Source organism: Talpa occidentalis, unplaced genomic scaffold, assembly GCF_014898055.3.
Source record: "Talpa occidentalis isolate TD23 unplaced genomic scaffold, MPIMG_talOcc4v2.1 talOcc4.16, whole genome shotgun sequence".
NCBI classification, from domain to species: domain Eukaryota; kingdom Metazoa; phylum Chordata; class Mammalia; order Eulipotyphla; family Talpidae; genus Talpa; species Talpa occidentalis.
Window position 1 is genome coordinate 3,127,061 of NW_023601653.1, and position 18,502 is coordinate 3,145,562.

At 60.9% G+C, this 18,502-nt stretch overlaps 2 protein-coding genes and 1 long non-coding RNA gene across 6 annotated transcripts; 2 read left to right on the forward strand and 1 right to left on the reverse strand.

Annotated features, from left to right (window-relative positions):
• Positions 1-569: 569 nt before the first annotated feature.
• SMIM45 (small integral membrane protein 45) lies at positions 570-11,840 on the reverse strand. Of its 3 annotated transcripts, none has more exons than XM_054696006.1 (2): positions 11,781-11,840; positions 570-1,373 (listed from the first exon to the last, which is right to left on the reverse strand). In XM_054696006.1, exon 2 carries the CDS (start codon positions 1,357-1,359, stop codon positions 1,153-1,155), a length of 207 nt encoding a protein of 68 aa, XP_054551981.1. In that variant the 5' UTR covers positions 1,360-1,373; positions 11,781-11,840; the 3' UTR covers positions 570-1,152. The 3 variants fall into 3 exon arrangements, with proteins under 3 accessions (XP_054551981.1, XP_054551982.1, XP_054551980.1); XM_054696007.1 differs by lacking the exon at positions 11,781-11,840 and adding an exon at positions 4,951-5,029; XM_054696005.1 differs by lacking the exon at positions 11,781-11,840 and adding an exon at positions 4,109-4,412.
• Positions 4,494-11,595, forward strand: LOC129145928 (uncharacterized). The gene is made up of 3 exons (XR_008552112.1): positions 4,494-4,518; positions 4,882-5,022; positions 10,882-11,595. It is a non-coding gene; the product is annotated as an uncharacterized LOC129145928 (long non-coding RNA).
• Positions 11,676-17,915, forward strand: CENPM (centromere protein M). 2 transcript variants are annotated; one of them, XM_037513452.2, is made up of 6 exons: positions 11,676-11,737; positions 12,141-12,220; positions 13,825-13,917; positions 14,683-14,762; positions 15,168-15,259; positions 17,525-17,915. In XM_037513452.2, the coding sequence occupies exons 1-6, from the start codon at positions 11,681-11,683 to the stop codon at positions 17,663-17,665; spliced, it is 543 nt and encodes a 180-aa protein (XP_037369349.1). In that variant the 5' UTR covers positions 11,676-11,680; the 3' UTR covers positions 17,666-17,915. The 2 variants fall into 2 exon arrangements, with proteins under 2 accessions (XP_037369349.1, XP_037369350.1); XM_037513453.2 differs by lacking the exon at positions 11,676-11,737 and adding an exon at positions 11,800-11,913 and having other exon boundaries at positions 17,525-17,914.
• The last annotated feature ends 587 nt before the right edge of the window (positions 17,916-18,502 follow it).

The following is an 18,502-nucleotide window of genomic DNA, read 5'->3' on the forward strand; positions in this document are numbered from 1 at the left end:
ACGGCCTGTGCTTTGTGCCTCGGAGCCCTCGCTGGTACACCCCAGGTTCCAGCCAGCAGTTTTGGTTGAGGGGAGGTGCTCCTGGTTTCCAGGCGCCAGAGACCAGAGACCCTCAATGCCCCATACTCAGGGGACAGCCCCCAGCGAAGGGGGACAAGCTGGTCCAATGTGTCCGTGGAGCTGCTCCAGCCCCTTGGTGGGGTTCTGTCCCTAAAACGGGGCCTATGGCGCTAGCTCGCTGCACACCCCTGCAAGAGGAGATGCACGCCGGCTCTCGGGGAAGGAGACACCCTGGGAGCCACCCCCGTTGCCGCGAGGTCTTTATTGTTGCAAGAGACAAAATGGGAAGCCCCAGCAGAGGAGAGGGAGAGGTGGCCGGCCCACATCTAAAGTGAGGGCTCCCGGGGGAGATCGGGGGCTGGGGGTTGACTGGGAGAGGGGACCACACATGACCACGTGGTCACGGCACCCCCGCATGACCCATGGGCTCAGCCCCCCACCCCTCCCACCTCTGGGGCCCCCACTCCACTCACATATATATGGCCTCCTCCCCTCCCTTCCCGCCCACCCTTGCCCCAAAGTTTCTCTCTCACACCCACACCCCTCCTCCCTGCTGTCTGGGCCCACTGCTCACCCCACACACTCACACACTCCAGGCCCAGGGCCAGGGAGGGGGCTTGGCTGGGCACTGGCCTCCTCCACAGGGTGTTTCTACCTCAGATCAGCTTGGGAGCCCGCCCGCCATGGAGCTGCAGGGTGGTGCTGAGCCAAGTAGGGAGCTGAGTGTACAGTGGGGCCCAGGGAGCTCTGGAGGCTCAGGACAAGCAGGGGCTGCAGGGGCTGCAGGGTGCCAGGTAGCACAAAGGCACTGGGAGCGAGTGGGGAGTGTCCCCAGAGCCGGGGCAGACAGGCATGGGGTAAGCCGGCTTGACGTGGCGAGCAGCTCCTGGGCCCACAGCAGCGACGGGCCAGGCCCCCAGGTTCCCCATCCCTCCTTAGCTCCCGGAGCACCCAGAGGCCACTGCTGGGCGGGCGCAGGCCTCAGGGGTTGAGCCTGGTGGACCAGGGGTCATCTCCCTCCGCCCCAGGGTGTCTAGGTTGGGTGGGGAGGGAGGGCAGGTGGTGCCTCCTGCCCCCGGCCCTTGGGTCAGCTCAGGCCTCCGGGCCCCCGAAGGCCAGGTTGTCGCGGACCATCAGCGTCTTGTGGAGGTCGCGGTCCACCAGGGGGCGCTGCATGCGCCACTTGTGCGCCTCCTGCAGGCCGGGCTCGAAGTAGTAGATGCAGGCACCGAAGCCCACGAGGATGAGGACCGAAATGACCAGGTAGACGGGGACGAACCAGTCCAGGAAGTGGGGCATCACGGCTGCCTTGGCTGCGGAGACATGGGCCGCAAGGGTCAGCAGAGGAGGTCCTTGTCCCTCCCGCCTGCCCAGAGAGGGACCCACAGGCTCGGGAGAGCGGGCGATGCAAGCATCACGTCACGGATGGGAAGATCGAGGCCCAAGAGAGTAGGGGCCAGTGTCTGAATAGGACCCCTTGGCCACTCACAGCTCTAAGAGGGGGCAGAGAGGACTTGGGGGGCAGGGCAGCTGAGACCCAGTGAGTTCCCCGATGGCCAGCACTTGCAGCCAGTGCCCGAGTGTGATGGTGCTGCCTATTCTGGGTGTTCTTATCTCTGAGCCTCAGTTTTCTATGTGTGAAATGGGGGTAGAAGTGAGACCCAGTTCTTACGAACACTGTGGGTGTGTAACAAGTCAGAACCTAGAGCGTCAGACCACCCTGCCCGGCACTCGGTGAACCACAATCAAGAGGCATCACCACAAATGGGGCCGCCCTGTGTCTTGGCCCCTGGGTGCATAAAATCCACTTTTACACTATAATGCCTTCTATTAAGTGTGCAATAACATCATTTCTTTAAAAATGTACATATCTTGGGGCCTCCCTGGTGGCCTAGGGGTTAAGACTCAGCACTACCACCCCTACGCCTGAATTCGATCCCCGGCCAGGGAGCTACCCACATGGCGCGGCAGACCTCTCCTGTCTCCCCGCTGCTCCCCTCAGCAGTGTATTTCAGTCAGTCTGCCTGTTCCGTTCCCCACTCTGTTGCTGGTAAATCCTCTCAGCTCCCCAACACCTCTGACATAAATAAATAAACCTTTTTTTAAAAAGCACATATCTTCGCCCTAAACCTTCAGTTTGTAAAAAACATGGTATCTGCGGAGCGGGTTCTGCAGGCACAGCACCCTGAGGAAGGCCTGTGTTCGCTATCATTTCTACTGGGCCAGAGGCAGGGAAAGCAGGAGAGCGGAAGGTAGCAGCTATGGGTAGCTTCAGAAACATCCAATCTACTTAGCTCCTTAGAATGGCCACAGGCACCCCCATCTGCTTGCTGCCACCCCACCTGCCTCAGCACCGCACCCCACGAGCGTGCCATCACATGGAGCCGCTAGTCAGGTCCCGGCGTGCACCTGCACCTAGTGTGGCACTCACTTTGCAGGTGCCTTCTGTCCCCTGGACTGTCCTTTGAACGTGTGGCCAGTTGGCAAACTCCTATTCATACTTCAAAAGCCAAATCAGGGCTTCCCCGGTGGTGCAGCGGTTGAGCGCTGGGTTGCGAAGCTGCCCGCGGCCTCTGCAGCGCCGGTTCGATCCCCGGCTGCTCCCCGGCCACCAGAGGAGGGTCCCACATGGCGCGCAGACCTCTCCTGCCGCCCGCTGCTCCCCTCAGCAGTGTGCTTCGGTCCTTCTGCCTGCTCTGCTCCCCGCTCTGGCTCTGGTTATTTCTCTCACCCTCCCGCGCTTCTGACTGTACCCAGTGCTTGTATAAATAAATAAATAAAATAAATCTTAAAAAAAAAAATTCACTTTAAAAAAAAAAAAAAGCCAAATCACATATCATCTCTAGGAAGGAGATCAATCAGATCCTTTAACCTCCCCCCAGAACTTTCCAGAGGTGGAAAAGGCGGGGGCAGAGTGTCCCACTTGTGCCTGCCGGGCAGGGAGAACGCTGTTACGAAGCTTTCACAAAGCCTACAGCAGGCCTGTGGGGCAGGTGTTACTTCCATATTTTATAAGTGAAAAAAAACGAGGCCCAAATGGGCTCACTGACTTCCCCTGGGTTAGCCAGGGAAGTGACAGGGCTGGGCCCCAAACCCTGGCCATATCTCAAGGTTCAAGACCCCCAGGTTGGGGAGGCCCCTGAACAAAATTAATGAGCCCAGGGCACCTCGACTTTGGGGACAGGAGAAAGGGGGTGGATGGAACAACCTCTGGGACTGGCTGCAAGAGAAGCCCCAGGGTCGTGATCCCCTAGCTCCAAACATCAGCTCCTGCCCCCTACTTCTGCCAGGCGGGTCTCAGAGATGGGGAGGGGGAGATGTAGCTTCTCAGTCTCGCATCCATCCAGAGCCTCCCCCCTGCCCCCAGGCTCCGCACTGGCTGTTCTGAAGTACAGACGATGCCCGGGCCCTGTTCACGCAGGAGTAACATGCAGAGTGAGCTAATGGCCAGTCAGGGCTGGGAGGTGCCCTCCTAACCACCTGCCTTTCTGGAGAGCCAAAGAGAGTTCAGAATTGCAGGGTGCTGCCTGGGCTAGAGGGAGGCAAAAGGCGACCCCAAACAGGGCGACCCCCAAGCCTCGCCTGGGATCCTTTCCCCACAGCTCGAACATGAGACTGGGGAGCTCAGGCAGAGAGGAGCTGTTTTAGCTGCAATGCTGGAGATTTGAGGGGCACAGTTCAGGTCCCCCAACTTCTCCAGCCCAGTGACCAAAATCCCAGGCATGAGAGCAGACTGGGCCACGAGACATTTTCTGCGCTTCCCAGGGGACTGGCCTATCTGAAGCAGAGCACTCGCCCGCCTTCTGCATGACCTTGGGCCACTGCTCACCCTCTCTGGACTTCAGGGTCCCCACAACACCGTGAGGGTCCCCTACCCCCATGCCGTCACGGTGCTGGCGGTGACAGATGATCTATATGGAATTTTCCAGCCCCTTCCAGCTGAGGTCCTGTCTGGGGTGGTGTGAGGCTACAGAGTCCCCCTCCCTGCCTCCCAAGCCACTGGCACCACTCGGGCCCCCCACCCCCACCCGAGTGCCCAGAGACCCACCTCACTGCTGGCAGGCACCTGCTCTGGGGGTCTGCGCTGAGCACGCCGCTGTGGCCTGAGCCGCTCAGCGCCGGCCCGCGGACTCAGTCGCAGCTGCCGTCCCCAGGGACACTGCCATCTGCGGTCGCCCTGGGTGCTGGAGGCAGAGGATGGGCGAGACCAACACCCCACGCGGGAGACAGTTTCTCAGGCTCGGGGGCTCCGACAGGCCAGGAAGGCTCAGTCCTAGGCTGCCCGGCACCCTGGTACCTTTCGCTGCCCATCAGAGACCCTTCTCTCTGCCCCCAGCCCCAGGATGGCAGGAGGCGGTACCTGTCTCAGCCAATCAGCAGCCTGGCAGGGCAAGGGCTTTATCCTCCGTTGCCCTGGCAACCAGCCTTCTCTTCTGGATCCTTCACATTGTGCATGTGGTACAGAAATGATAGGCAGAGCAGGGTGGGAAGGATTCGGGAGGGATGGAGCCACCCAGCAGGCAACTGGGGCCCACCGGGCTCATGGGCCTGGAGGAGAGGCCCCCTCCCCCCACCAAGGGCACAGGGAGGACCTGGAAACTTGCCCTTTGAGGGTGGAGAGGCTGGTCCTTGGCAAGTGGGGGGAACACAGAAGCAGTGACGGGTAGAGTCGAGGAGGGTCATTTTTAGAGGGGATGTTATAGGGCAGCCCCGATACAAAACGGGGTGCCTGACTGTGAGTCCTCACCTGCGCGCTTGAAGGGACTTACCAATGCTCTACTGCAGGCACACGCGAAAGGTTCATAAAAGGTTTATTCACAGGGAAGGGGAAATGAGGAAATGTACAGCTCAGGGAGAAAAGTGGGAGACAAAGTTTTAAACGCGTCCTACCCGATCCGCCGATCTGGAATCCCAAATGGCACCAGAGAGCTGGCCGCGAGCCAGGAGCTGTGAAGCCAGGAGGTGAGCAACAGAGCGAGCGACCCCACGGCCCACGTGTCTGGTTTTTATACCAACCCTGGTTGCTTAACTCCACCCTCAGGTCCCAGCCACCCTCAGGTCCACAGTCCCCTGAAGGCTGACTGGTCCAGCATACAGATCGACCCCTCAGCCTCCAGGCTGAACTGGGGCCGGCCTACAGCTCAACCCCCTCAGCCTTCAGGCTGGGCTGGAGCCGGCCTGCCAGTCAACGTCTCAGCCTCCATGCCTGGCTGGGGCCGGCCTGTACGATGACCTCTCAGCCTCCAGGCTGGGCTGGGGTCAGCTTGCAGGTGACCCCGTTTGCCTACACACTGGGCTGGGGCCGGCCTGCATGTCGACCCCCTCAACCTACAGGCCCGGGTGTCCTGCAGGTAGACCCCGTCAGCCTCCAGGCTGGCCTGGGGCCAACCTTGTGGTTGACCCCCTAAGCCTCCATAATGGGCTGGGGTCAGCCTGCTGAATGAACTCCTCAGCCTCCAGGGTGAGCTGGGTCCGGATTGCAGGTCGACCACTCAGCATCCGGGATGGGCTGGGAACAGCCAATACGTTGACCCCTCAGGCTCCAGGCCTGGCTGGGAAGGGCCTTCAAGCTGACACCCTCAGCCTCGGGGTTGGGCTGGGGCCGACCTCCAGTCAAACCCCTCGTCCTCCAGGCTGGAGAAAGAGGGGACTGACAGGCAGGCCGGCCAGGCCAGAAGTGAGGTGAGTAGTTGACCTGCAGGCCGGCTCCAGCCAAAACTGGAGGCTGAGAGGGTTGACCAACCGCCCCAGCCCAACCTGGAGGCTGAGGAGTCGACCTGCAGGTTGCAGGCAGCCAGGCTGGAGGCAAAGGGGTCGACAGGCTAGCTGGCCAAGGTCAAACATGAGGCTGAGGGGTCTGCAAGATGGCCTTAGCCCAGACTGGAGGCATAGGGGTTGACCGGCTGGCCAGCACCAGCCAAGTCTGGAGGCAGAGGGGATCGACCTATCTGTAGAACGGCCCCAGCCAGCCTGGAGGCTCAGGGTTCGACCTGCAGGCCAGCCCAAGCCAGGCCTGAAGGCTGAGAGGGTCAAAAGGCAGACCGGCCCAGCCTGCAGGCTGAGGGGTCGAAGGGGAGGCCAGTCCAAGCACAGCCTGGAGGCTGAGGGGTGACCTGCAGGCCGGCCCCAGTTCATCCTGGGGAGTGAGGGGTATGACCATCAGGGCAGCCCCAGCCCATCTTGGAGACTGACAGGGTCGAACTGAGGGCAGCCCCAGCCAAGCCTGGAGGCGGAGGGGATCAACCTATCTGCAGAACGGCCCCAGCCAGCCTGGAGGCTCAGGTTTCGACCTGCAGGCCAGCCCAAGCCAGGCCTGAAGGCTGAGGGGTCAAGCTGCAGGCTGGACCCAGCCCAGACTGGAGGGAAAGGGAGTAAACAGGCAGGTCGGCCCCAGCTCAGACAAGAGGCTGAGGGGTCAACCTGCTGACTGGACCCAGCCAGGCTAGAGGCACAGAGGATCGACATGTGGCCTGCCCAAGCCCAGTATGGAGGATGAGGGGTTAACCTGCAAACCAGACCCAGCCCAGCCTGGAGGCTGAGGGGGTCCACAGACAAGCTGACCCCAGCGCAGCAAGGAGGCTGAGGGGTCGACCTGCAGAGTGGCCCTAGCCCAGCCTAAAGGCTGAGGGGTCGATGTGCAGGCCAACACCAGCCCAGCCTGGAGGCTGAGGGGGTTGACCGGCAGGCCTGCCCAAGCCCAGCAAAGAGGCTGAGGTGTCCACCAGCAGGCCAGACCCAGCCCAGACTGAAGGCAAAGGGGGTCGACAGGCAATCAGGCCCCAGCCCAGACGTGAGGATGAGGCGTCGACCTGCAAGTTGGTCCCAGCCCAGCCTGGAGGTTCTGGGGGTCGACCTACAGGCCGGCCCAGCCCAGCCTGGAGGCCGAAGGGATCCACATGCAGGCTGGCCCAAGCCCAACCTGGATAATGAGGGGATGAACAGGCAGGCTGACCCAGCCCAACTTGCAGGCCAAGGGGTCGAAGGGGAGGCCGGTCTCAGCACAGCCCGGAGGCTGAGGGGTCGACCTGCACAACGACCCAGCCCAACCTGGATGCTGAGGGGGTGACTGGCAGGCGGCCCCTGCCAGGCATAGAGGCTGAGGGGGTCAACCTGCAGGCCGGCCGTAGCCCAGCCTGGAGTTTCAGGGGTCAACCAGCAGGCCAGGCCCAGCCCAGCCTGGAGGCTGAGGGGGATGACCTGCAGGCCCACCCAGGCCAGCCTGGAGGATGAGGGCATCGACTGGCATAATGAGGGGGTGGACAGGCAGGTTGACCCAGCCCAGACAGCAGACTGAGGGGTTGAAGGGCAGGCCAGCTGCAGCACAGCCGGGAGGCTGAGGGGTCAACCTGCAGGCTGGCCCCAGTCCAACCTGGAGGCTGATGGGCTCGACCAGCAGGCTGGCCCAAGCCCAACAAGGAGGCTGAGGGGGTCAACCTGCCCCAGCCTAGCCTGGCGGCTGAGGGGGTTGACCTGCAGTCCGACACCAGCCCAGCCCTGGAGGCTGAGGGGTCGACCCGCAGGCCAGCCCCAGCCCTGCCTTGAGGCTGACAGGTTGACCTCCAGGCTGGCCCCAGCAAAGCCGGGAGTCTGAGGGGTTGACCAGCAGGCGGGCCCCAGTTCATCCTGGAGGGTGAGGGGTTTGACAGTCAGGCCGGCCCCAGCCCAGCCTAAAGGCTGAAGGGTCGACCTGCAGGCCCATCCCAGCCAGGCCTGGAGGATGAGGGCCTGGTCAATCTGCAGGCCCTGTCCAGCCACACCTGGAGGCTGAGGCAATCGACCTATAGGCCAGCTCCATTCCAACCTGAAGGCTGAGGGGTTCAACCGGCAGGCCCCAGTCTGGCCTGGAGGCTGAGTGGGTCTATCAGCAGGCCGGCCCCAGCCCAGCCTGGAGGCTGAGGGCGTGACCTGCCTGGCTGGGGAGGGCCTTCAGGTCAACCCCTCAGCCTCCAGGCTGGGCTGGGGCCGGCTTGTAGGTCGACTCCCTTTGCCTCCAACCTGGCTGGATACGGCCTGCAGGTCGACCCCTCAGCCTTGAGGCTGGGTTGCGGCCAGCCTGCTGGTCAAACCCCTCATCCTCCAGACTGGGCTGGGGCCAGCCTGCATGTCGACCTCCTTTGCCTCCAGCCTGGCTATGTCCAGCCTGCAGGTCGACCCCTCAGCCTCGAGGCTGGGTTGGGGCCAGCCTGCCGGTCAAACCTCTCAGCATCCAATTTGAGCTGGGGCCAGCCTTGACTCAACCTGTCAGCCTCAGGGCAGTTCTGGGTCCGGCCTACATGATGACCCCCTCAGCCTCAAGGTAGGGCTGGGTCCAATCTCAGGTCGACCCCTCAGCCTGCAGGCTGGTTTGGCGTCAGCCTGCATGTAAACCCCCTTTGCCTCCAGCCTGACTGGGTCCTGCCTGCAGGTCGACCCCTCAGCCTTGATGCTAGGCAGGGGCTGGCCTGCCGGTCAACCCCCTCAGCTTCCTGGTTGGGCTGGGCCCACCCTGCCAGTCGAACCCCTGGGTCTCCATGTTGGGCTTGGGCCAGCCTGCAGGTTGACCTCCTCAGCCTCCAGGCCTGGCTGGGAGCCAGCCTGCAGGTCCACCTCTCAGCCCCCTTTCTGGGCTGGGCCGGCCTGCCAGTTGACTCCAGCCCCCTGCGGGCTGACTGTTCAGACCTGCTGGTCGACTCCAGCCCCCTGTGGGCTGACTGGGTCTGGATTGTTGGTCAACCCCAGCCCTCTACAGGCTGAATGGTCTGGCTTCCTGGTTGACCCCAGCCCCCTGTAGCCTGACTGATCCAGCCTGCCGGTCCACCCCAGTCTCCTGCAAGCTGACTGGGTCAGACTTGCTGGTCGACCCAGCCCTCTGCAGGGTGTCTTGATGGGCCTGCTGGTCCACCCCAGCCCATGTGGTCTGTCTGGTACCGCCTGCCTGTGGACCCCAGCCCCCTGCAGTCTGACTGGTCGGACTAGCAGGTCAACCCCAGCCCCCTCCAGGTTGAATGGTCCGGCCTGCTGGTCCACCACAGCCCCCTCCAGGCTTACTGGTCCAGCCTGCTGGTCGCTCCCAGCACCCTGCAGGCTGACTGGTCTGTCCTGCAGGTTGACCCCAGCCACCTGCAGGCCCACTGATCTGGCCTGCTGGTCGACCCCAGGCCAGTTTAGTCTGACTGGTCCAGCCTGCAGATCGACCCCAGGCCCCTGCAGGCTGACTGGGTCCAGCCTGCAGGTCAACCCCAGGATGCTGCAGTCTGAATGGTCTGGCCTGCAGGTTGACCTTAGTCTACTGTAAGCTAACTGGTCCGGCCTGCCAGTCGACCCCAGCCCCTGCAGTATGACTGAGTCTGGCCTGCGGGTCGACCCCAGGCTGCTCTTGTCTGTCTGGTCTGGTCTGCAGGTCGACCCCTGCCCACTGTAGGCTTACTGTTCTGGCCTACCGGTCGACCCCAGCTCCCTGCAGGCTTGCTGGTCCAGCCGCCTGTCAACCCCAAACCGCTGCAGTCTGACTGGTCCGGCCTGCAGGTTGACCCCAGTCCCCTCCAGGCTGACTGGGTTAGCCTGCTGGTGGACCTACGCACCCTGCAGCCTGACTTGGACCACCCTACAAGTCGATCCCAGTCTCCTAAGGATGACTGGGTTGCCAGTCGACCTCAGCCCCCTCCAGGTTGACTACACAGATTGCCGGTCGACCCCAGGCCCTGCACGCTGACTGGGACTGGGCTACCGGGCGACCCCAGGCCCATCCAGCTTACTGGGTCAGCCTGCCAGTCAAACCCAACACCCTGAAGGCTGACTGGGGCACCATCAGGCTGACTGGTACAGGGCTGCAGGTCGACCCCAGCCCCCTCCAGGCTGACTGGGTCAACCTGTGGGTCGACCCCAGCCCCCTCCTGGCTGACTGGATTAGGCCTGCTGGTCGACTCCAGCCCCTGCAGGCTCACTGGGTCCAGCTTGCTGGTCGACCCTAGCCTCCTGCAGGCTGACCTGGACTGAGTTACTGGTCGACCCCAGCCCCATGCAGGCTAAATGGGTCCGGCCTGCCCGTCAACCTTTGCCCACTGCAAGCTTACTGGGTCCGGCCTATCAGTCGACCCCAGCCCCGTCCAGGCTGACTGGACCCAGGCTGTAGGTCAACCCCAGCCCCATCTAGGCTGACTGGGTCAGTCTACCAGTCGACCCCAGTCCCCTGCATGCTGAGTAGGTCCGTACCTCTGGTCCACCTCATCACCCTCCAGGCTGACAGTGTCTGGCCCTCCAGTCAACCTCAGCCCCCCACGTGCTGACTGGGTCCAAACCTCTGGTCCACCTCAGCCCCCTCCAGACTGACAGGGTTCGGCCCTCTGGTTGACCTCAGCCCCCTCTAGGCTGACTGCATCAGGCTCTCCAGTCGACCTCAGACCCCTCCATGCTGACTGGTCCAGCCCTCTGGTCTACCTCAGTCCCCTCCAGGCTGACTGGGTCCAGTGATCAGGTTGACCTCAGTCCCTCTAGGCTGATTCGGTCCGGCTCTCCGATTGACCTCAGCCTCCTGCATGCTGACTGGGTCCGGCCCTCTGATTCACCTCAGTCCCTGCCAGGCTGACTGAATCCAGTCCTCTGGTCCACCTCAGTCCCCTCCAGGCCTCCTGTGTCTGGCCTTCTAGTATATCTTGCCCCCCGCATGCTTAGTGAGTCGGGCCCTTCGTCCATCTCAGACCCCTGCAGGCTGTGTCTGGCCTTCTTGTCCACATCAAACCCCTCCAGGCTGATGGAGTCCGGCCTTGTGCTCGGCCTCAGCCCCCTGCAGACTGACTGGGTCCAACCTTCAGATTTACATGTAAGGAAGTTTCCTCTCATAAGGTGGCCGTGGAGCAGAAATAGGAGTCAAGGGAGGAAACTAGCCAAGTGACTCTGGAGACAAGTATTTCTGTCAAAGGGAACCTGGGGCGAAGGAGGGACACTTGGAGTTTGTGTGACCAGATGGCCCCGTGACTGGATGAGGTATTAGAGAGAGAAGGTAAGCGAGGCCAGAACCCACACTGGCCTCGAGGACACCCGGAGGTTCTGAGGCCGCTAGAACCACGGGCGTTGACCACAGAACGGCTTGTTCTGGTTTCTGCTCTTCAAGTAGGGCTCTGACGGCTGGGAGGAGACAGGGACCAGGGAGGAACCCAGGAGCCCACAGTCCCCATGACACGTGGTCTCCGGTGAAGGTGGCGAGAAGGGGTCGGGCTGGATCTGTTTGCAGAGCAGCACGCCCGGCTTGCTCAGGGAGTGGAAGTGGGGTGTGAAGAAGCGGGGCCGAGCAGGCTCAAGGGTTTGCTCAGCGGCAGCAAGGATGGAGCGAGCTGAGATGGAGAAGATGCGGGAGGGGCAGATTTGGAAGGAATGGCGAGGCCAGGGTGAACGAGCGTGAACGAATGAATCTTTCTCCGAGGCGCGCAACAGAAGGCCAGCCCCACGGGCAGCACCCTAACTGCCTGGTCCCCTGAAGGAAAACTCGGACAAGTTGGGGCGGCTCCTTTAAGAGGGCCCCGCCCCCTCCCGAGGCCCCGCCCCGATCGATCACGTGCCCCTGGGCGGCGCCCCAGGGGCGGGCCTCAGGGCGGTTTGAAAGCTCGGCGCGCGCGCTGGAGCGGCGGTTCGGCCGGCGCCCGGCATGGCGGCGCTGCGGCCCCTGGACAAGCTGCCCAGCTTGAACACGGCCACCATCCTGGTAGGCGCCGCGGCCCCGCCGCCCCCGCACCTCCCCTCCTTGCCTGCGTCCGGCGGCTGCGTCCTCCGCTCTGAGGCGCTCCCGGGCGCGCTACTGCCGGGTGTGGGCGGGAGAGCCGCGCTCTGAGCCAATCGGAAGAGCCCCGCTCTGAGGTTGAAGGACGCCCCCACCAATAGGTGCGCGGCGGGCTCCCCCCTGCGTTCTGATTGGTGGGCGGCTGTGGGGGCTGCGCTCCGCGCGGGACGACCCGGGCCTCTCCCGCGTGGCCGAGCGGGGCCGTGGGGACGCGGTCCCGGGGTGGGGGGGCCGGGCGGGCCCGGTCAGGGGCCCCTGCGCGCTGAGCGGGAGCGGGCCGCGGCGGCACAGCTGTCCCGGCGCCCGGCGTCGCCTTCTCTCCCGGCAGCTGGTGGGCGCCGAGGACGCGCCTCTGCAGCGGCTGGCGGACGCGATGCTCCGGGAGGACTGCGCCTCCGAGCTCAAGATGTGAGTAGCCGAGACCGGGGGTCGGGTCGCCGGGCGGAGGAGCGCGCTGGGCACGAGGTGGGGGGGCTTGGCCACCCCTGGAGTCTCCATCCCTCGCGCGGATCTGCCCTCGTCCCCCCGGCGGGTGGGCGCTGCCACCCATCCTGGGCACCTCCATCACTTTCTCCTGCACACTCTTGTTCTGCTTTCCTCCAGCACTTGTCACCGGGAGAAATTTCCTTGTTCACCTGTTTCCAGTCGGCCATCCCCTGGCCCCACGGTCCGCCTCTGGAGGGCAGTCCCTGGACTTTAGTTCACTGTGACTCCCCAGTGCCTTGAACCCTTATTTGGCACAGAGCAGCTGTTTGAACTATTCACCACCACCCCCAATTTGGACAAGGGGTGATTAAGGAAGTACAGTTTGTTTTCCTTTTGCAAACTGGTGCCCACAGGGTAGAAACAACTGTTGGAGAATCAAGTGACTGAACATGTGGGTTTCATTCTCTCTTGCTGGTAGAAAGATGAGCCCCAGGGGTCCATAGTGAAAGAGAAAGATCTAAACCTCAAGGGCACTTCTCCATGCATTTGGAAATGCCTCTCAGTGGTTAGAGGAAACCCTGGGGCAGCACTGGAAAGTATTTCTGATGAGGAAACATAATCCTTTCCCTCTAAATGGAGCTCGCTCAGAGGTCCATCTGTGCTCTACCCAGCTTGCCAGGCTCTTGGGCTACATCAAACACAATAATCAACAGCCTCAAACCCCAAGCTCAGGAAGGGGAAAGGATTAAAAATAACTAAGTTAATCAACTTAAATTACATCAGGGTAAATGGAAAATATGGCCAAAATTGCCTACATTGAACTTAAACAAGATGGAAAGAAATGTTATAAAACCACTGCCAAAAAAAAAGGACAAAGCACCTGATATCCCAAAATCTGATGAAGAACCCACTCTGGATAAAAATACAGAAATAGAAGCACGTTCCTTCCTGAGTATTTTGTGCCATCGAGAAATTTAATAACATGAATTTTTAAAAGAACCATTCAAAAACCAAATAAACCTACAGAGCTAAAGGCAAAAGGAGCTTATGATAATACCAGATAAGATATAGCTGATAAATACATAGAGGATATGAGGTTGAAAACTTACAAAGAAGAAAGATTTGGAAAAATTGCAGCAAAAGTGTTCAAAGATGTATTAGAAAAAAACTTTCCTGAAATGAGTGAAGAGTTGAATTTGTCCATTAAAAAAAAGGCTTATATATGGTCTTACTCCTTAGAATACTTTATGTCAAGTTATAACCTAGTTAAGTTACTGAATTTCAAGGGTAAATAATTCTTCAGACTTTGGGGCAGCAGAAACAAATCACCTGATAGGGACATTAGTTCCTTCTGTTGCCAAATGTTTCCAGCGCTGCCTCTGAATGGCAGAAGACTGAATGGCACTTTTTCCCCTTTTGTTTGGAGCCACATGACTATTTCTGGCCAGTGAGCAAATATGATAGTTTCTAGCTGAGCAGTTAATTGCCAGTTACAGAACCTCCTCAGTGCCCTTCCCTCTCCCATGTGAACTGCTGTTGTGATGTGGGTGTGGATGTCTTTAGGCCTGCAATTGCTTATTTTTCAGCCACTTGGCAAATTCTCTCCCGCTGCCCTCCAATGTGAATCGGCCCCGGATTGACCTGATTGTGTTCGTAATCAACCTTCACAGCAAATATAGGTGAGAGCCAGAGGATGGGCACCGCTGGGTTCAGGGGGACTGGCTAAGGCATGTGCATGATGGCTGCCTCCCTTGTGATGAGAGGAGATGGCTGCTTACGGTTGACCTGATACCAAGGTGGCAAAGCCAGTGACCAAGACACAGAAATCCTGCACTGTCGTGTGTTACTTAGCAAATGCTCTCTGAGGCCACGCCAGGTCCCTGGCAGCAACGAAATAGACCCCGTCCTCAGGGTGTTCCAAGCCCAATGCGGGAGAGACTCGGCTTTTGAACAGTGGCAGTCCCTGGGGTGTGTGCTGTAAAAGGACGCCTGGGCTGTGAGAGCCCGATGGGGCCTCCGATACCCAGGCCTACAGTCAGGGTAGACTTTCTAATGGTGCCTTCTAAGCACCTGAAAAAGGAGAAGTGAGCCGAATGTTCCAGGTGAAGGGTCCGCCTGAAGGGTGGGAGGAATACCTGTGTTTGAAGACAGCGAGGACCGCGCCGGCCAGGAGCAGTCTGCGTGAGCAGTAGCCACGGGGCACGCTGAGGCGCTGGAGAGGAGCCTGTTCCTTTTCATTAAACATCTCCGTGTACTCTCTGACCGCTTTACGAGTTAAGTCAGCTTGTAATTAATAGCAAATAAAAGATAAAAGACCAAATGTTCCTCTCGGGCCATTTCCGGTCATCCTCGCGCATGCCTCTGGGCAAAGTGTGGGGCTTCTGCCATCTCTGTTGTAAGGTTTGTCCTCTGCTTTGTCTTTGGCCCTGGCCTGGCCACCCCAGCCTGCAGAACGTGGAGGAGTCTCTGCGCCATGTGGACGCCCCCTTCTTCCTGGGGAAAGTGGTCTTCCTGGTCACAGGCGGTGAGTGCCTCCCCACCACGGCAGCCATGGCCTCCAGGCAATGGGAGGAACACTGCCTGCCCCCTGCACCCAGTGTGTCTGAATCATCCACCCCGAGGCTGAACCTCGGCTCCTCGCAGGGAGGGCCTGGCCCAGACTCATCAGACGTGCTGCCAGGGCCAGCTGCCCACCACTGCTCTGTAACACGCTGCTCCCTGTGGTGTAGACGAGGATGCTTGTGTTATTGCCGCATGTGCTCTCAAAGCCCGACTTCCCAGTGATCTGACTGCCCTGAAGAGGGGGTAGAGCAGGGTGACCACGCCAGCCGTGAGGAATCCCAGAGAGGGGGCACTTGCCTTGCCCAGCATATCCCGGGTCGTGGCCCTGGGGCCGCGGTGGCTGTCTCACACTCATGCTCCTTTGCAGCCGCGCAGGACATGCGCTGCAGCGTGCACCAGAGCACTGTGGCGAAGCTGGCCCACACCTACCGGAGTCCCCTGCTCTCCTGTGACCTGGAGGTGAGGCCCCTGGAAGGCGGGCAGTGCCAGCGGGCGGCCATAGGTGTGGGTGGGAGGAGCATCCAGCACCCAAGGAGGGTCCCTGATGTGGTCATGCAGGTGCCATCTGCACTCCTGGCCCTTCCACTGGCTCCCTGTGTCCTTGGGCACCCAAGCCTGGGGATGCACACATGAAGTGGGGTGACTGGTGCACTCGTCTTAAATGTCTCTTCCTTGCTCGGGGCTCTCACTCATTGCTTTGCCCTCTTTTTTATCTTTGCCTTGTTCTTTCTCTGCTCATAACTGAGGCCTGTGCATGTGTCTGTGGCTTCGCGCTAATACCTCCCCCTCCTGCTGGGTTGCAAGTGCCACGAGGCCCGTGTTGTCTCATCAGCCAGTGCGTCCCCATGTCCCCCGGCAGCCAGCAGCTCTTCGTCTTCCCTGGAGTGCAGACCTTGTCCAGGCCCTCCTGGGCAGGGCATTGTGGGCGGCAGGGCGCGTGGATGGACACGTTTGGTGTGGGTTCTGCCCTGACTTGCTTCTGTTGGTGTTTCTCACAAGGAGAGCCCAATTACCGGGGGAGCAAGGTAGCTTTCTCTTTTGCTGATAGCGCTTGTTCTTCAGCCTCTTTCTCCAGAATGAATCCTGCCGACTATTTGCTAGAGACCTCAGCAGGGGCCGACGTTGCTCCCTCTGGGAGATGTGCTGAGGGCTCTGGGCCTGGGCTGCCCCGCCCAGCACTGGGCCTGCTCACTTGCCTTTAGGGTCTGTTTTGCTGATTTTGACTTCATTGTGAAGATTTTGTGTTTTGGCTCTGTTGGGCTCTTGCACCTGTTCTCAAAGGCAAAGTGACGTCATGCAGAGAGAACTCGGTCAGCAGGGGGCGCTTCTCCACCTTCTGGACTGGGACTTCTTTCCTGGGGTCTGTGGACCTCACTGGCATGCGGGCAGGCTTCAGAGGATCTGTGAGCTTGAACTTTTTTCACTCACTGATAAGTGCAGTTTATCATTTGAAAACAGGCAAGAAATGTCGGTCTTCCTGGCAGAACCTGTAGAATAGCAGCTCTTCCATACTGCACCTGGTCAGAGAAGCCCCGGTACCACCTGGCACTAGTCACCGTCACACCTGCCCTCGCGCCCCCTTACGCCTTGCCGCCGACTGCCCTGTGGCCAAGGGGTGTGTCACACGTGAGGGCGCTTTAAGAACCCCCACTAGACCAACCCTCGACCTGAGGCCCGGAGCCTGGAGGGCCTGCCCCGCCAGGCTTTTCTCACGACAATCTAAGGAACCCCAGACCCAGGGAGAAGGGCAGAGAGAAAGGGCCTGTCACAGCTGCACGGCCAGTAAGTGCAGACTCAGTGGGCTGCTGAGCCTGGTCTTTCCTGGCGTAGCCTGCTGGCTGTGCGGCCTTGACTTACACACACACACACACACACACACACACACACACACACACACACACACACACACACACACACACACCCCCAGCCTCCCTTTTCTTACCTGTAGCAGGAACGTGGCGTCCTCTGCGCTGCAGCCTGTGGCCCTTTGACCTGTGCTGGGTGCAGTCCTGAGGGTGGCCGCGAGGTGGCGGGCCACACCGGGCCCCGGGGTATCATTGAGCCTGAGAATGTCCCTCAAAAAAGGCCAGGAACAGACACTTGGCTCTCCCTCCTACATCGAGGGTACCCGGAGGGTACGTGCTGCCGGGCCACCTGTGGACCGTGGACCAGAAGGCCGCCTGACGAAGACCTAACCAGCGTTCAGCTCGCGCACCTCACATTTGCCGGCACTGGCTGGGCCTGGGCCCTGGGCCAGTGTTTGCCTTGAACTAGCCCCATAGCCCCCCGACCCCCACCAGCCCTCACAAGGCCTGAGGGAGCTGTCTGTGGGTGACAGCTCCCTCTCCCTGTCCACTCCTTGTCTCCATCCATGTCCCTCAACCCACGTCAGGGGCCTGTGAGACCCGTGCCCAGGCTGGGACCAGCCCTGGGTCACATCCCGGTTCTTCAGTCACCAACTGTGACGGGCAGTTGGTGTAACCTCGCTGGCCCTGCGGCTGGGCCCTCCTTCCCCCTGGAGCAGGGGCTGGTGACTGGAGCTTATTGGAGGGCTCAGGAAGCAGCAGTGGTGGGAAGCTGCTCAGACAGGGCATGGCAGTGGTGGGTGGGCAGTGCGCTCTGTGCGGTCCCCAAGTGTCCGGCCCTCTGCACGCTGCTCCACTAGGGGAGCGGGGCTGGCGCAGCCGGTCGGCCTCAGCGCTGTCCCCTGTGCTTCCTCTGCAGACGGAGACCTTCCGCACAACCATGGCGCAGCGCCTGGTGCGCCTGCTACAGATCTGCGCTGGCCACGTGCCCGGCCTCTCGGCCCTGAGCCTGCTGTCACTGCTGAGGAGCACTGACAGCTCCCCGCCAGAGGACCTGTGACGGCCAGAGGGCCTGTGACGGCTTTTGACAGGCCCGGTCAGGCTCCCTGTGGGGCCCAAACACCGCTCCTGGCAGTGCTGGGGGTGGGAGCCCAGCTGGTGGGGAGACCCCGCTGGGGGAGCCCAGCCCCCAACTCCCACACTCCTGTCCTCACCCCTCTGACGTGTTACATCTCCACAAAGACTTCATTTAAACAAAGGGTCTGTGACTAAAAAAAGTTTGAAAATCATGGGTCTCACCCGTTTGATTTTGCAGTTGAGGAAACTGACTCAGCCATTAAGACTGGGGTGGGAAGCGCTGGGCTCGCGCTCTGGACGCTGCACCCCAGCCCTACCCTTCCTGTAGTAGCTGGTGCTGCCGCCTCTTTCCCAAAGTGTAAAATGGAGATGGTTCTGCCGACCCGAGACCCGTGAGGGCACGGGTGGTGCGGGTGAGTCTCCCACCCCGCTTGCTCTCGTGCTGGCCCAGGCCTGGCGAGTGCTCAGCGCTGTCCACACAGCTCGCTTCAAAAACGGTGGAGCCCCAAGCCTGCCCCTGAAGTCATACCTTTGCTGGAGCTAGGCCTCTGGATTGGCACCTAGACACCCTGCCGTGACCGGCTTCCTTTGTCCTCTGGGTCTAACTGGACACTTGTGGAAGGCCCCACTGGAAGCCAGAAACCCTGTCAGCCAGGTCGTGGCCATTGGGGCATCAGGAAAGTTCTAAGGCAGGCGACCAGGTCCGGCTCCCTCACCCACCTCCTGTGCCAGGGCCTGTCCCCGCCCCTCAGGACAGGCCCCAGTGCTGGGCTCCTGCTGTCACCAGAGGATGGACCGACTTGAGCTGTGGTGGGCGTGT